The sequence below is a fragment of the Saccostrea echinata genome, unplaced genomic scaffold (genome assembly GCF_033153115.1).
Source record: "Saccostrea echinata isolate AGI-Se365-2 ecotype Australia unplaced genomic scaffold, CSIRO_AGI_Sech_v1 ptg000019l, whole genome shotgun sequence".
NCBI classification, from domain to species: Eukaryota; Metazoa; Mollusca; class Bivalvia; order Ostreida; family Ostreidae; genus Saccostrea; species Saccostrea echinata.
Window position 1 is genome coordinate 4,878,824 of NW_026889768.1, and position 17,751 is coordinate 4,896,574.

The window sequence follows — 17,751 nt, forward strand, 5'->3', positions numbered from 1 at the left end:
TGACTGTCTGTTATTAAATGGAAAGTAACTTTTGATCCATTTATAGTAGAGACCTGATATTTGGAAATTTTCATAAGGAGTCTCCATTCATTTTGTACAATAAAGGTCAAGGTCATAGTAAGAGGTTAAAAGTCAAATATAGTGACGTCATCTACTGAATCTCAACATTTTTTTTCACTTGATTTGTTTAAAATCGCTAAAATATCTGAAACGGTCCGTTCAAATTTCCTAATTTTGACTTATTTCAATCTGGGTTTCATTTCAATTATTCTGTTGACTTTCTGTAAAAATTAAAAAACTTCAATGACGTCACCCATTGTTATTGGTCTACTTATATTTTACCGATTCAACCATCACTAGTTGGATATTTAAAGATCCAACTGGCCATCAGTTGGATATTCAAATATCCAACTGCCTATCGGTTGGATATTTAAATATCCAACTGTGCATACAAATATAATTAAGCAATGAACAAAAGAGATAAAAGAGTTGAAAATGTATTTCCAATGTACATAAAAAACAATTACTTAGAATTTGTCACACTATTAGAATTTATGTCCAATGCACACGGAATTTTAATCACTTTTTTTCACACCATTAGAATTGTGTTAAAAATGTACTTTCAATGCTCACAAAAATTAAAATTCCTCCGAATTTTGCACACTATTAACACTTGTCGTCAATAAAATATCCAATACTTATCCGATGGTATTTAAACAGAATGTTTCCGGTCTTAAATTTTGAAAGCATCACTTTTTGACATGCTTATGAATACATTTTCACCTTGAACCTTAATCCACATCACTTCCTGTTGCTGAATATTATTTCAGGGGTGCGTTATAAGCAAATCCTCTAGCTCAGATTTTTCGAGGTTCGTCTCTGTTCTCATACTTCTCCTGCGTACTTCCCAAAACAATGTAATAAATTGACACCCCATCTATTTTTTGTCACTCTTTTTATTGCAAATCTTGATATGGAATATTTTTAAAGCAGGTTCCGCATAAAACCGACAATCTTTTCATCTGTTATAGCACTACTAGAAGTATTGTCCGAATGGAGCTCCGTAAGATTCCAACACTTTTCCCCCACAAATCATCATCTTACATGTAATGATAGATTTCCAACATTTTATCAAATGTTTGTAGTTTTCTTCTGCTTTCAGGACAAAAGTGTTCAAAACACTATCTGAACCTCTCTAAATTTACAATGGATTTAAAACCATTCTTCATCTGATTCCATGACTGTTCAGAACAATGGAAAGGTTTGAAATGACATTAGCACCATGCGGTTTCATGCTCACTAGTCCATGAATAAAAGGGGTGTTCGATTAGGCTATTGTATTGTGTCACTGTTGGATATCTGAATGGGCTAGATCCCATTGTATTACAGCAAAGTTGGATATATGAATGGGTAAATGTTTCTTTGGGGTCCAAAATGGGGAAGTTTTTTAAGTAAGATAAATAACTCGATAGTGTTGAATAGTTTAGAGAAAACATCCCCTCCTCGGGCCTTCGGCCCTCGGAGGGAATGTTTTCTCTAAACTATTCAACACCATCTCGTTATTTATCCATTGCTTAAATTGTACATTTTCTTTAAAGAGAACTTAACGTGTGGCATATTTACATGTAAATTTTCAATTCCCGGGCTATGTATGTTATATTTTTACATCACATTTTACTCAAATATACTGGTATCAAAATATTTTACCAAATTTTAGTACAAAAAGGTTGCCCTTATAAACAGCATCACAGAAGTTTGCAATAGATCAATTGGTTATTTTTAAATAATGCACAATCTCAGGTCGGCTGTATAATTTCAGAATCTTCTTACAGGGGTCTGATAGGCCATATTTTACACTATGTGGGCAAAAATGTAAAGTTGAATTTCTTTCATATCATATATAAAGAGAGATTTTGTTTCCAAGAACAAAACATCAAAGTTGGAACAAAATTGAATTTGAGGAAATATTTGGCCTATCTATTGTGTACTACCTTAATATTACATGTGTGAGCTTTATTCAAGTCATTTTTAAATGCTCTTCAGACACATAGTCCTGACACTAGAGTTAGATCCTTCCCCAATGGAAATAATTTTCTCTTGACAAAACGTTACTGAACTATTTTACGGCATGAAGTCATGTTCATGAGGCTTCAGACAATACTTTGACCATTACACAAAGATCAGACTCATAAAGTCTTCTGAAGGTTCTAGTCTCATAAAACCCATCAATTACCCTCCCTTTTATATCTATATCTGGAATTGGTAACAGTTTCTCTATGTATCGGTGCTACTTTGCAAGAACTACTTAGTATTCTAATAGACGACCTCATGCTTCATTAAGAGCCCTCTGTACACTGCACGCTAGAGAGTTCTGCTTTCTGAATGATCTGCCCTTTGATCAAGAATAAAATAAATTGAAATGTACAGTTTATTATTTGATTTGTGATCAAATCAAGCATTCATAACACTTTAACAGGTCAAGATGAATAGATAGAACACTTCATTTGCAGGTATTTTATCCACTTTAGTATACAACAGTGATTTATGTTCATCAGTACTGTAGATTCCTTATAATTCGCGAGTAGACAGTTCATCAAGAGATTTACATTTATTTCAGCACCATAAAAATAAAAGCGAGAAATGTTATATCGCGAGTTGTGCTTCTCGCGAAATTACGCGATAATTAATTCGTATGAATAACGTATAATTAGGAATCTACAGTACTTCATTGTCTTTGAACATTTTTCCTGGGGGTTAATGCAAGACACCCTATGTTGAAAATGTGATAGATAAGCTCAATACTTACACCTTTACACACTATAATTTTCTCAATGTCCAAAAAATATTTTCCCCTAGGGTACAGAGGGTCTTTAATTAATAGTCTTATTCTAAAAAAAAAATCGTCACCTACTTTTATGTCTGCTTTAGGCAGCTTGTGCTGTAACCTAGTGTCATCTTACATGAATTAGTACTCAGGACATCTCTTGAACGATGTTCTTTTCATGCAATGTTCTATCATAGGACTGTCCATCACAGAAAAATCTCACACATCTGTATCAATCAACAGATCTAAGCCATGTACATTCGCTATGAACCATACCGCTGACTTATTTATACATTGTAAAGTGTCTTAATTAGTATTGCTCAACAGATTACTGCCGTGTGTCCTTGTCGTCCCCGTCCTCCTATTCTCCATATACTACATGTATGTGACTTCTTGGTTTCCATTCACTCGTTCTGTGTTACCGTTGTCTCTACGCAGAACTAGACAGTTGTTTCTCAGACGCTTTAATAACCCGCATTTAACATTTCCTGCCACTGTTCTTCTATTTGACACAGGTCTCTTCATGTTGGGGCCTGTATGTCTTTGCATTAAATCAAATATGGAGAAAACGAACAGTCATCAAGCTCAAAAGTCCATTAAAAATACAAATCTGGTGCAGAGCTAACTCAGACCTCTAAAAACATCAGAGGGGGGATCAAGTGCCATGGAGGAGTAATCATCCCCTGCCGACCGGTCGCACCTGCCGTGTGCTCCTTGTCACGATAGGGAAAACAGAAAAATCCGTAGAGTATTCAATGTGTAAATAATGGCAAAACAGTTAGTATGAAAAAAGTCAATTAGCATTCGACTTAATGATAGATTGTATTTGCTGAAAAGGTCATTGTATCTACATAGGACTTGAGAAATGATGACTTTGAATGTTACTGTTGATATTCTTGTTTCATCAACTTATTTGTCAATAGCTTGCCTCGTTCAAGAATTGTTCGCACGTAGAGCCTGCTTTTGCATATTGAATCAAGTAGGGGGCATAAACCCCATATGCAGGTGATATAGGAATACTGCGACTTAAGTAAGGGAAGTTAACGATTGAAAAGTTGAAGTCATCCCGTTTATCATAAAGTTTTGTTGTTAGGTTACCATTAACATCTTTTTTTCTAGTAAAATATCCAAATATGAAATAAATGTGTCAGACTCTATGGTTTCTTTTATTTCAAGTTCACTGGGATACATCGAATCGACATATGAATGGAAGTAACTATAATTGTTAATTAATAATACGTCGTCGATATATCTAAATGTAGAGTTGAAGGCCACAGCAAGTGTTTTATTCTTCTCGTGTACAAGTTTTTGAAAATATTCTGCATCTGAAACCAGTGCAGTGCCAGGTTTCTGGAAAGGAGGATGCAAATGAGGGTCTGGAAGGGGTATATCCTTCTCTGAACCAGGAAATCTTAAGAAATTAGGCATAATTTTACTTAGTTCTGGGCCATTTGTGAAATAATATATTTTCACACAAAAAATAAACAAAATATAGCAGATCTTTTCGAGTGTTTTGTTAAAAGGCCCTTTTCCCACGGATTTGTAAACCATTGTCTTAAGTTGTTTGATAGTTCTAAACCCTGAAATAAGCATCTGGTTCTATACACTTCTGTATTATTTTGCATTCAGCAGGTTTTAGAAAGTTTCCGATTGCTGATTTGAAAATGCATTTTGACTGGAGATTATCCTTTGTCTATAACAGCTGACTTTCACGCTCGTCACAAACACTTGCAACATCCTTACTGATATTTCTACTCACAATGTTTCTATGTAAATGTGATATTTTGAATAATATAAGCCAATTTCTAACCCATGTATCTAGTACCCCTGAAATTACCATATTAATCATAAATAATTCCATAAACAGAATTATAGTCAGGGATACCTCTATATTTGACCAGATGTCGGACTTATAGGAAAGTGCGCTATTTTTGTTGGAGTTGTGCTTTTACGGGTTTCCTTCCTGATTTTCAGGCATCTGCGTGTTAAATTTTACAATGACATGTCAAACGTTGCAATGTTTGATCTTATTACATTTGTATTGTAAAATTTTTTATATGTATTGTTTTTATTTGTATCATATCTATCCTTCCGTTTTCACTAAATTGGACGAGATAAAGGAATTAGAAAGGCTTCATGAACAATATTTTATGGTTCCAGCAAAAAGGCTTTTAACAATATTGTCTTTGTAAGACCCTTGATTATAATTGTATTTTGGAAGAAATTCGTTTTAACTAAAGACTACTGAAAGATAATTGGTGTTACAGGATTTCTGCAACCTCGTTTAAAGTAAGCATTTTGCAAATTCTAAAGTCGTTAGAATGACCTTGTTACATGTAGCAAATGTAACTTATCATTGGGTCGTATTTTCAATGGCATAATTCATACCAATCGTAAGGGTTTTTTATATAAAATTTGTCGTAGCAAATGTAAACTATCATTGGGTCGTATTTTCAATGACATAATTCATACCAATCGTAAGGGTTTTTTAATATAAAATCTGACTACGGAATGTTCCGTCTACCTGATGAATACATAGGGATCACAACGGGTGTGACCGGTGGACGGGAATGCTTGCTCCTCCTAAGCACCTAATCCTACAAGTATCATCATATAATGTTAAAGTAAAAGTATATAAATAGTGCACGTTTTTGAGGGTAACAGTTGAAATCAACACCCCAAGGAAAACCATTGTCAACAGACGCGTCAGCGGAGGTTGACAATGGTTTTCCGAGGGGTGTCAATTTCAACTGTTACCCTCAAAAACGTGCACTATTTATTTTATTATACTGAATGTCTTATTGATTTCGGATGCCATAAAAAAAATTCGGAGATCTCGTTAAGTTCACGCTTAGAAAGCTTTCAAACTCACCGCTTCTTTTTTTCTTAATAAGAAGCTTCGGAAAAGATTTACCAACCTCTTTATTGTTTGTTTACTACTCAAAAAGTCCTTTATCATCTAAAGTTTGCACTCGCAAGAATGTTTCGTCTGTCGTTTGTGTTTTCAAGTAGGCTACCATCGGACGAAAGCTTTTATTGACGTCGTTTATTCGGCCTCTTTCAAACCCACAACCGACGTTTTGAGAATTCTACGGTGAACATGATTTGAACGCATGTGACATTTTCGTAATGTTACCCGTTGTCAAGTGTGTTGCTAACGCTGAGGGTAACATTACGGATTGTTAAACGCGTCTAAATCAATCAGATTTTAGTATTTAACATGAAAGTATAATAACATATAATGTTGAAGTATCAGCATATAATGACAAAGTATCAGCATATAATGTCAAAGTATCAGCATATAATGTCAAAGTTTCAGCATATAATGTAAAGTATCAGCATATAATTATAATGTTAAAGTTCATGTATCAGCATATAATGAATGTTCACATAATTAAGCAGAGGCGTTCCATAATGGTTCTGAAAGGGATGTCAAATCGGTCAATATTTGATAATCGGTTACTCGGACGATTTTCCGATCAAGTATACCAGGTACTCGGAAAAGTGTGTTTACAGGTAAAAGTTTGTTGACTTTATTGAGACCTGTTTACCCCATCGATGTTTTCTTTCGTTTATAATGCATGTATATAAACATCGAGCCCAACAAAAACGAATTTTGGTACTTAAGTTATGTATCAAACAAACACAAAAGACATCATCAATTAATACACCAATAATTACAAATGCTTTACAGTTATTGTTTAGGAAGACTATTTGATAAACGGAAGAGAAGAACGAACTTTGTAATAATTAGACTAGTGAAATATAATATCTTTGGAAAAATCATATGTCAGTTTTGAATATTTTTAATATTCCCAACAACCAAATTGAATTTGAATTACCATATCTATATTGGATTTTGAAACTTCATAAAAATCCTTACAAACAAAGATACATACCGGGTTCCAGTAAATGTTCTACCAAGCCTATTTCTTTATTCCTCACTAAGATATTAACAGTAGTGAAGGAGAAGCTTCAAGACTACTGTGCAACAATATATTCGAGAAGTGGTGTAAATCAAATGTGGATACCAAAAAATTCCAAGGAACTTTTGGAACATTTGAAATCACAAAATTTTACCAAAATCAACAACATAAAAACTTACGACTTTTCAATTTTATATACAACTATTCCCCACGATAAATTAAAGTCCAGACTTTCTGACATCGTTGACAGCTGCTTTTTCAATAAAAATGGAACTCGTAAATTTACTTACCTTGTCATTATTCATTTCCAAAATTACTTTGTTAAAAAACAATCTGATTGTAGACTCCAGTACTCTGAAGTTGACATTTAAAAGATGCTCGAGTTTCTGATAGACAATATCTATGTGGTTTTTGGAGACCAGGTCTTCCAACATTCTATTGGAATTCCCATGGGTACCAATTGCGCCTCATTCCTAGCAGACCTATTTTTGTATTCATATGAAGCAGAATTTGTTAAAAATCTTTCATGTGAAAAGAAGAAAACACTTGCTGTGGCCTTCAACTCGACATTTAGATATATCGACGACGTATTGTCAATTAACAATGGTTATTTCCATTCTTATGTCGACCCGATATATCCCGGTGGGCTTGAGATAAAAATATACCACAGAGTCTGACACATCTGTTTCATATTTGGATATTTTATTAGAAAAAAGATGTTAATGGTAAATAACAACGAAGCTTTATGATAAAAGTGATGACTTTAACTTTTTAATTGTCAACTTCCCTTACTTATGCAGCAATATACCCTTATCACCTGCATACGGGATTTATATCTCTCAGTTGATTCTATACGCCATGCTCTACGTATGAACAATTTCTAAACGAAGTAAGGTATTGACAGACAAGTTGATGAAACAAGAATATTAGCAGTCTCGTTTAAAGTCATCATTTCGTAAGTTCTATGGTCGATATAATGACCTTGTCAGCAAATACAATCTTTCATTAAGTCAAATGCTGACTGACTTTTTTTATACTAATTGTTAGGCCATTATTTACATACTGAATTGTCGACGGATTTTTCCGTTATTTCCCGATCATGACAAGGAGCACAAGGCGGGTGTGACCGGTCGGCAGGGGATGCTCACTTCAACTGCATCAACATTTTTAACCATGACTTTTCCTTTGACTTTGTTTGTTTGTTTGTTTGTTTGTTTGTTTGTTTTATTTGAACCAGAGACATTACATCTCATAGGTATACAAAATATGTACATAAATATTTATACATAAGCTTTGCACAGGATAAGTGTAGTATATGCTATACAATATACATTACATGTGGCAATTACATAAACAATAGCATTTAATGTATTATCATTTCTTACTGTACACTATTTAAAACATCATTTCTTAATTGATAAGAAAAATACAGAAATTTACCTAGGTTACATAGTTCTTTAGTATTTGTGGAACTCAGTAACTGTACTAATTTAAAAACTGATGGTTTTTTAAAATAATAACTCTTGATATATTTAATTCTTAGTTCTTCATATCGAGGACATTTTAATACAAAGTGAAATTCGTCCTCTATCTCATTTGATATACATATTTCACATTTTCTATCTTTTCTTTCTATGTTACAATACCTTCCCCTCTCTATCTTTAAATCATGCGCTGATAGTCTTAAACGACTAATAGGTATTCTATACTTTGAATGTAATGGTTTTCTTAAATACGTCTGTAGTACAACATTATCCACTACATGTTGATATAAAAAATATTTAGGAGAATTACAAATTCTTGCCATAATATCTTGTTTATAACCGTCATACATTCTTTGAAATACGATGTTCATAGAATTATTATCAATACAATTGCTATTATACATGTCAGTTAAACCAAGCCTTTGAAATTCCTTCTTAATGTTTACAATCCATTCATCATTATTTTCCACCATATCTTGATAACATGATTGTAAAATACAATTATCACTGTTTTTTAATTTCACCCAATATTTCAAAATTTTCTTTTTCCTTTCTAGTATAAGTGGAAATCTACCTAATTCACAATAAACTGCATCATTACTGGTGCTTTGTCTGACTTTTAAAACTCTTTTACAATAAGTTAAGTGAACATTTTCTATATCTTGACCCTTGTGAAATCCCCACACTTCAGCTCCATAACTCATTACACTGTTAATATAGGTATCGAATACTGCTAATTGTGTTTCTACGTTAAAATGCAAATCCCTAGTTTTACTGTTTACACCATACATAGCTTTTTTACCCTGACATGAAAAATGTTTCTGTGTTTCAGCAAATTTGCCATTATAATTGAACAACATTCCTAGATAATTAAATTGATTAACAACTTCAACAATGCAACCGTTGTATATCCAACGTTCATTTTCAAGGATTTTACGACTATTGCGAAAAATTAATATTTTTGTTTTTTCAACATTTACAGTTAAATTCCACTCTGTGGTGTATGTATACAATGCATCCAACATTCTTTGTAAACCATCAGCAGAGTCAGATATTAAAACAGTATCATCTGCATACATCAGTAAAAATATATTTAACATCTGCAGTTCAATTGATGGACAATTATTTGTAATAAAGTGACGTTCAAAGTCATTCAAATACATAGAAAATAACAATGGTGATTGACTTTGATCTCGAGTTTTGCTCAGTTTTCAAAAAAACTACTAGTATTCAAGATATTTTTATCACACTTCATATTCTGATACATATGTTGAGAGCTATTCCAAGTGCATCAACATTTTTTTTTTACCTTGACCTTTGACCTTGACCTCAAATTTTTGTTAACATGTCGGTTAATTTCAAAGAAAGTATTCAAGATATTTTTATCAAACTTTATATACTTAAACTGATGACAGTTATTCAATTGCTTCAACATTTTTTACCCTGACCTTTCAATTTACCTTTACCTTACTTTTCTCAAAGTTTTGTTTAGTTTTTTTGCAAAAAAAAAAAAAAAAACCAACAAAATTTTATCAAACTTTATGTTTTGATACATACTGAGAAGAACTTTTCAAGTGCATCAACATTTTTTTTTACCTTGAACTCTCCTTTGACCTTGACCGTTCACGGTAGCACAGTCGGTAGAGCGTTCGCTCCGTGATCGGGACGTCGTGAGTTCGAATCTCGGCCGCGACTGACCGAAGTCGAAAAAAAAATGGGTAGCGACTGTTCCTTCGCCATGCACTCGGCACTTTGAAGTGAAAGTTGCGGGTCCTTCGGATGAGACTTTAAAAACCGAGGTCCCGTGTTACGGCCGGCGTTGGCACGATAAAGATCCCTCACTGCTCAATGGCCCTGAGTGCCGAGTAAAGGTCAAAATTTGAAGCCCTTCACCGGTATATGTAACGTCTCTATGAGTGAAAAATTCTCGAATGGGACGTAAAACAACATACAATCAATCAATCCTTTGACCTTGAGCTCACTTTTCTAAAATTTGTTTTTAGCTCAGTTTCAAAGAAACTTTTCCGAATATTCTTTTTTAAGTAAGCTTATGCACTAATACATTATTTGGTTCTTTTTTACCTTGACCTTCCCAATGACCTTTTACTTTACTATTTATTGTGTATTACGCTCAGTTTTGAAGAAGCTATTCAAGGTAATTTCATTAAACTTCATACACTAATACAAATTCTTATGTTGCATTACTAATGAACCCTGAGCGGGACATTTATGTCTTATAGACATATTTGTAATTTGACTAGCTTCTCTTCCTTTTAAGATCTTTTTTGCGAAAGTGCAGATAGCATCTGTGTTTGGATAGTCGAAAACACAACAAATAATGTCCTAAAGTCATATGTTGTACTCTTACGACAATATGGACAAAGAAACCTTTACAGTGCAAACAGATTAAAAACATCTTGCAGGCTTTATTATCAAATTAAAGTGTACTTAATATTTTTACTTTCTTGATTAAAAATAAAATCGTATACTTGAATCATAGACCGAGTTTTATTGAAATATAATGAGAGAAAATGTGTAAATATATTTGACATAATCCACATGTAGGGAAGGGGTGTATCAAGTTTTTAGAACTTTTGCCCGATCCCAATTGTAAAATTCAAAGACCATAAAATATGATCAAATCAAACCAGAAAACCTTTCAAATGCATTTTATAATAAATCGATGTTTCATCAGCTGACTGGCCAAAGTATATCTATTAAAAGAAATAATTTTCTCAATCATGAGAATTAACAAAAATTCATATTCATGTATAAATATATTATATATATATAGTAAATATGTGTAATTAGGAATTTCATGTATTTCCTGCATCGTTTGGAAATACATGAAATCCTTCTCCCTGCTGAAGGAATACGGATATTTCCTGACTTCAGGTAGGAAATACACGTATTTACTGAATTTTTCAATACTTTTTACACGTATTTACTTACTGTGTTTTGGTGAGATAATTTAAAATATGCATCATAAAATATGAACAGATACACAGTATAGTTAATTTAAAACACTAAAATCGCTTACTGGCATTTCTTATTTTACTAGATATTCATACAATGCTACTTTGATTTTATTGACAGAAAATTTAAAACCCTGAACCATCTTATTTGCAAATAAACAATTCTTCTGCCTTGAAAAATGAAAAAAAAAATCTTATAAAATGCCTATAATGTAATGATGAAACTATACTTTATGCATTTTCCACCCTCACAATTTTAATGGTTCAAAGAAAAACTGCATTTTCACTGAATATTGTTTGAATTAACTAAAAATTGCAAAACATATGTATGCTACCATATACTTTGAACCATATTTTTATACATGTAAGTCTCAAATAAACACATATATCATTTTAAAAAAATCGTACATTTTTGATAAATTTTATAATAAAAATTATGTAAAAACTAGTTCAAATACATAATTCTGATGTTGAAAGCTCCAAAATAATTGCTTCTTTATAATTGTACTTGAATTGTGAATATCAGGGAATCCATTTTACATCAGAAGTACAATAAAGATAATGCCTGAATGAAGGTACAATAGAAGGAGTTATTGCCCTTAGCAATATTTTTTAAAGATTGATAATTGATTAAATGAAGAAAATATACATTTTTAAAATTCTTTTACTTAACAATAATTTTCATCACACCTAAAAAGCATTCTTCCAAAAGATATTTTTCTATTGGGTATGAATTTAAATTGATAAAAGTTTCTGTAAAAAAAAAAACTATGACATCACAAGAGGATGGAAATACCTTAAAGCATTCCTCCTTAAATGGAATTTTAAAAAGACAATGCACTGAATCTTGTCCAGAATCAGGAATTAATGTATAACGTCAGCTTTGTAGAAACAATTCTTATAAATACTGCTTTAAAAACATACATACTAGTATTTGTATATTTACAGATTTCTGTTAAGGATATGTTTTATCATTCAGTTTAGTCTAGTAAAAACTTGTAAAATTGGCTAAAATTTTCAGTAAATACATGAATTTCCTAGCTATTCAGTAATTACATTACATGTATTTCCTAAAACGACCAGTAAATACATGTATTTAGGAAATAATGAAATTCCTGATTTCACATATTTACTGTAACATATATATATATATATATATATATATATATATATATATATATATATATATATATATATATATATATATATATATATATATATATCGGTTATAAATATTTCCTTTCACCTTTCAATCTAATAAAAAACTTCGTTACTATATAGAAATTTGAAGAGATACCGCTGCACTTTGAAACAAGTTCGAGTACTATAGTATATCCCTAACAAAATTTATTATTACAATAGTTAACTATAGTTTACTGTAGTAAATACTTTGATACTTTTGCTATGAAACGCTATGTTGAACTTTTTTGGAATTCTGAATCTTAAAATCTCTTAAATTCAATACCAATGATGTAAAATTTGAAAATAATATCTTAATATACAAGTATTTCTATTTAATATTAAATATATACAGGTATAAATATATGAAAACAAACGAAAACAATCTGAAATCCAAAGTAAAAAAAAGATACTTTGATTTACCATGATACTATAGAAGACTGTAGTTAACTATTTTAAACTATAGTTTACTATTGATAGTTTATTTTTTAGGGTAATCCTATAGTAAAAAGAAAAAAATAACTATTAATAATACTTTTAGCTATTTAATTTGAATATCTTAAATCATACAAAATACGTCAATATACATAAAGAAAATATCATTTAATATCAATTGCATTTTATTATAATAATAATGATACTGGGAAAATTCACACCATCAATAAAAAAATAATTTTCCTTCTCTTGTCTCGTATCCTGCACACAATGACTCAGGTCTGCTTTTGATCTCTGATTGATATATGCTGGATTTAGGAAATATTTACATCTCTTGACCGTCAATTTCACTAAATAGATGACATGAACATTATATTTTGTTAAAACGTTCACATTCAAAGAATCATCGGACACCCCCGGGTGATCTCGTCGTTTACTCATCACCTGGTGGGTATCCGACGATGCATTCCGAAATGACTGGGGGAAAAAAACTAGCCACAATGACTTTCACTTTTCTGAGGGAGATATAAGAAAATGAAAATTGTTAGATTGTGTACAAATGGCAGATATCCACGGCTATGTCACATACCTTTCGTCACAAGTTGGCTTTTTTTATTTGCTTTGGTTTGTACTTGATGTGGTGTTTGACAAATGGTTTGATTCTTGCTGTCCTAATATCGAGAGGAGCTACTGTTATATGGTCGGTACATGTTATCGTTTCTATAAGGGTTATCCTGTTTGGCGGGATAACCATTTCGTGATCCGGAATAGTCATTTCTGGATCCTGTGTACTTTGTGTAGCCATTTCTAGAGCTACTGTAGTCATACCGTGAGTTACTGTTATCATTCCTAGACTCGTAGTCATACTTGTGGGAGCTACTAGGAACGATGTAATCATTTCTCCTGCTGTCGCTTGTGTACCCCTGGTTGCCATAGCCACCCTTGTAGTCGTTCATTGGATAAGGTGGGTTCAAATCGTCATCGTCATCATCATCCATGTTTCTCCACGTACATGTTGCAATGGCAAGACAAATGAAAGCGATAAATAATATGAAACCACCAATACCTAAAGAAAGAATCGCATATGGGAAATTCTTCCCATCCAACGCTAAATGGCCCTCTAAGCCGACGAAAGTAGCAACGTATACGGCAGCAAATAAACCGGCCGTCAATCCTGCCACCAAAGCTGAAATATAAAACAAAATTATACTTTCAAACAATATTCCTTGGAATGGATTATTAGTTATAACACATAAATATTGCACTTGTATAGACGATATATTAAATAGAGTCCAGGGTTTTTGTTACCCTTCTAAATCTGTTATGAGATCTACCTATGAAAATTATTAAATTTACTATCGATGTAATCATACTGTTCAACCAATCCCAACACTCTAGAAATCATAAAACCTAACTGCACCTAACTTTCTATGCAATAATGTGAAGGTAACATTGGATTTTTTCTACAATGGACAAAATATTGATTGAAAACGATTGCTTATGTTTATTTTTGTCGTCCTATGAACTACATGTATTTTTCTGCTTACTTCAATAATCAAGAAAAATTAAAAGATCGTATTTTTCAAATCATCATCACATAATAAAACCTCAAAGCAGTAGAAATGATTGTTGTAGCTTTGGAACTACTTAACATTGATTCCTATTCATATTCCAAAGGTTAACGTCCTGTTTGTATAATAATTATCGGTCTTGACTCAATGTCATTTGTCAAAAGGTTAAAACCACTGTATCGTTAAGTTTAATTAATCTATATCCCTGCACTTAAAATATGAGAATAAAAGTGCTACTCTCATTAAAACTTTTTCGTGCTAGGGTGCTATGTTAAAAACTTTTTTTAAAGTCGCAATTCTGTTGAAAGTCGTTGTATTGTTATTTTATCTAGTCTACTTTCAATGTGTCATTAGATAAAATAATAAAATACTTAATTTCGGTTACAGGTTTGTCATAAATTTATAGGGCATTAAAGAGGTCAGCCTTTCATACCATATTCAAATCTGTACAGTTTAGGAATTAGCAAGATTGTACTTCACAAGATCTTATTAACTTTATAAGGCAAATTATACCAACCCAAAAATTTAACTTGGACAAGGCTCCAAATATTTTTTTATTGAGGCGATGTTTACATGGAATACTTAATATGTACCAATTGATAATCTACTCCTCACATATTCTTTTTATTTTTTTTAAATGTACCTGTAATTGTACCTTGATCTATGGAGAGAACGATCATAGGCATTTATGCCTGCTGTTCAATCCATTTCACTGATTTGAATAAAAAATATTTTAAACTAAACTTTGTGATGAATTTACATTTTAGTAATAATTGAGCATGTAAAAAATATTTTGCAGATTTCTATAACATATGTTTTTCAGTAACTTGTGTTCTTAAACAATGATAAGATAAATGATTTTAATGATAATTATTCTTTTTATTATTCCCACTATACTACATTGTTTACATGGATAAAGCATACCTCCAAAAAATTGAAAGATGGCCGCCAGTACGTAAGGGCCTTTGCTCTTCACGTTCCCACATGCGCCGATAATAAGAATAAGGCTGGCAAGGAGGGTAAATCCAACCGCCACAGACGTCACGACTTGTATGATGACAAAAAGCACACTTTGAACTGAAATATTTAAAAAGACAATGATGACGTATTATGTTTACAAAAAACCAGTGGGGGTGGAGCTGGGGTCGGGGGGTGGGTGGGGGGTGGGGGTGAAAGGGTAAAGTAAATTTGTTCCGATTTTGTAACCAGCATTATATCCTACAAAATTACAATTCATTCTTTTAAGAAAGAGAAAATTTCACCATCGGCCTTACTTGACCCCGTAAAATTCTTTTTAAAAAGTAAATCTATTCAATTTTAGAGGATAAGTTTTATTTTAATTTGTTAATGAGTTATCAAATAACTGCATAAGATATTTTCTTTCCTCTATATGCAATTTTGTTTTCCGATTAAAATCAAGCTTAAAGCTGATATGGTCCCTTAGATCCGCAACATTTTAATCTTTTTACGACTTATTTCATCTTCGTTATATAGCCTTTACAAACCTCCTCCATACATTGTATTTACTATCTACCCTTCCCTTTCTTATTTATGTACCCCCATACATGTGTCAGTTTATGTATGACATGCTTGAATTGTTTCTTGATCCGTAAACATCTCCGACAGTGGAGTTGGAGAACTTGTGAATTTAGCAAAAAAAAAGCTTTAAATCTCCTTTGTCTAAACCTGAAGCTACTGTTTTGAAAACTATTTAAGAGTATATTTTGAATACATCATGTGAATGAAAAGTCTCAAAATTTCTTCTTTGATAATTCCCAAATTTGAAAGAGAAATATGTATTTGGAAGATATGGTTAAAATCCGTAACATTAAACTTCCTTTTTTAGGCAAAAGTTCATGATTCCTGACACCTCCACCCCAACCCCCAAAAATTAATGCCGTACAACAAACATGTATTTATCAATTGTTTTTATCAACAGGTCACTAGATCATTATCGATGGAATGGGAAAGAGGATATTTCGAAAGATGTGAAATGTAAATTTAACAGTTTGAAAAAAAGCAAAGGAAGGGCTGAGGTGGAGATGACTTGAATTTGCCATGGCCCCATCTACCTAATCTGTTGATGAGCATAAAGAAATTAAGAAAGTATATGTAAGTTTATCATAATCAATCAACTACAATCAGACAATAATACAACATGTGCAATGTACATACATGTGGCAAACGTCGTTCACAAATATTTATATACATACCAATTTGTTCGAGACTCGAGTTTTCAGCCTTTATGTCGTAGTAGGAGAAAACAGTACAGTTGCCATCCGTAATATCCCCCGGGATACAGATAATTCCGTAAAACACGCCCATGTAGAAACCTTTTCCAACAAACCACCATGGTAAAAGATACCCCACAAGAACGAAAAACAAGGATATTAACGTTAGGGCGAATGCCACTCTTAGCACTCCAGGCCAGGCCATTTTGACACTTACAAAAACTGATCGTAAAATTATTCAAATTATTCAAATTTTTCAGAGTCACGGATGCATATAAAACAGACCAAGCCACTGATCAAAAGTTGGAATTAAAAATCCTGAGCGATCATTTATCACAATGGCCGACGAAAAATATCCGAAAATAGCAGTCGCCTGGTCCTGGCACACCAGAAGATAATTTGCTGGGCCCTTTAGGTTTGTTATCTGCCCTCCTATCTTCTGTACACACGACCACTGGCTGTATAAGAAAGTGTACGCCCTTCTTGTTTATAAATTAAACAGCCTCCAGTCTAACACGTCATATTGAACCGGGTTTATTAAAAGCGGTCATCAACCGTAACGATTATTCTGTCAATGCCTGGGTCGCTTTTACCTGAGTGAATACAATAGAACGGATTTAATAAACCATTGTTCGCAATCCGGAACTGAATTGAAATCGTATTTTTGGAAACTGAACTCTAAGGGAATATTTTGTTATGAAGATGTGAAGAAATATTCATGTGAGAAGTAGTATTATTACTATATAACACGAGACTGGGCCCGTCGTTACGATATGAATGGTACACCTGTAGACTAAAGGAATTTGTAAATTGATTGTGTTTTATTTTAATATATGAATGGTTGCATACATACTTTTAACGTCAGGTATAATGTGTGTGGAATGCTGGAATTCAAAAGTGTACGTCCATTCAAATATACCCTTTCCTAAGAAGCCAGTTCCTTAATCAAAGTGTCTGAGAATTTGTCCCGTCAATGGATTATCAAAATTATCACGTCATATTTACACATCTAAGCTAATCCGATAAATATAATGTTGTATAACTGCCCTGTAAAGTCGATTACTTTAAACTAAGTTTTTGGTGATAACAAATGTTCATCAAAATACTGAAATTTAAGACATTCATC

At 32.5% G+C, this 17,751-nt stretch overlaps 1 protein-coding gene across 1 annotated transcript; it reads right to left on the reverse strand.

The window, feature by feature from the left end:
- Window positions 1-12,984: 12,984 nt before the first annotated feature.
- Window positions 12,985-17,270, reverse strand: LOC133189772 (uncharacterized). Its single transcript, XM_061325172.1, has 3 exons — window positions 16,608-17,270; window positions 15,319-15,471; window positions 12,985-14,009 (listed from the first exon to the last, which is right to left on the reverse strand). The coding sequence occupies exons 1-3, from the start codon at window positions 16,828-16,830 to the stop codon at window positions 13,495-13,497; spliced, it is 891 nt and encodes a 296-aa protein (XP_061181156.1). The 5' UTR covers window positions 16,831-17,270; the 3' UTR covers window positions 12,985-13,494.
- Between the last annotated feature and the right edge of the window lie 481 nt (window positions 17,271-17,751).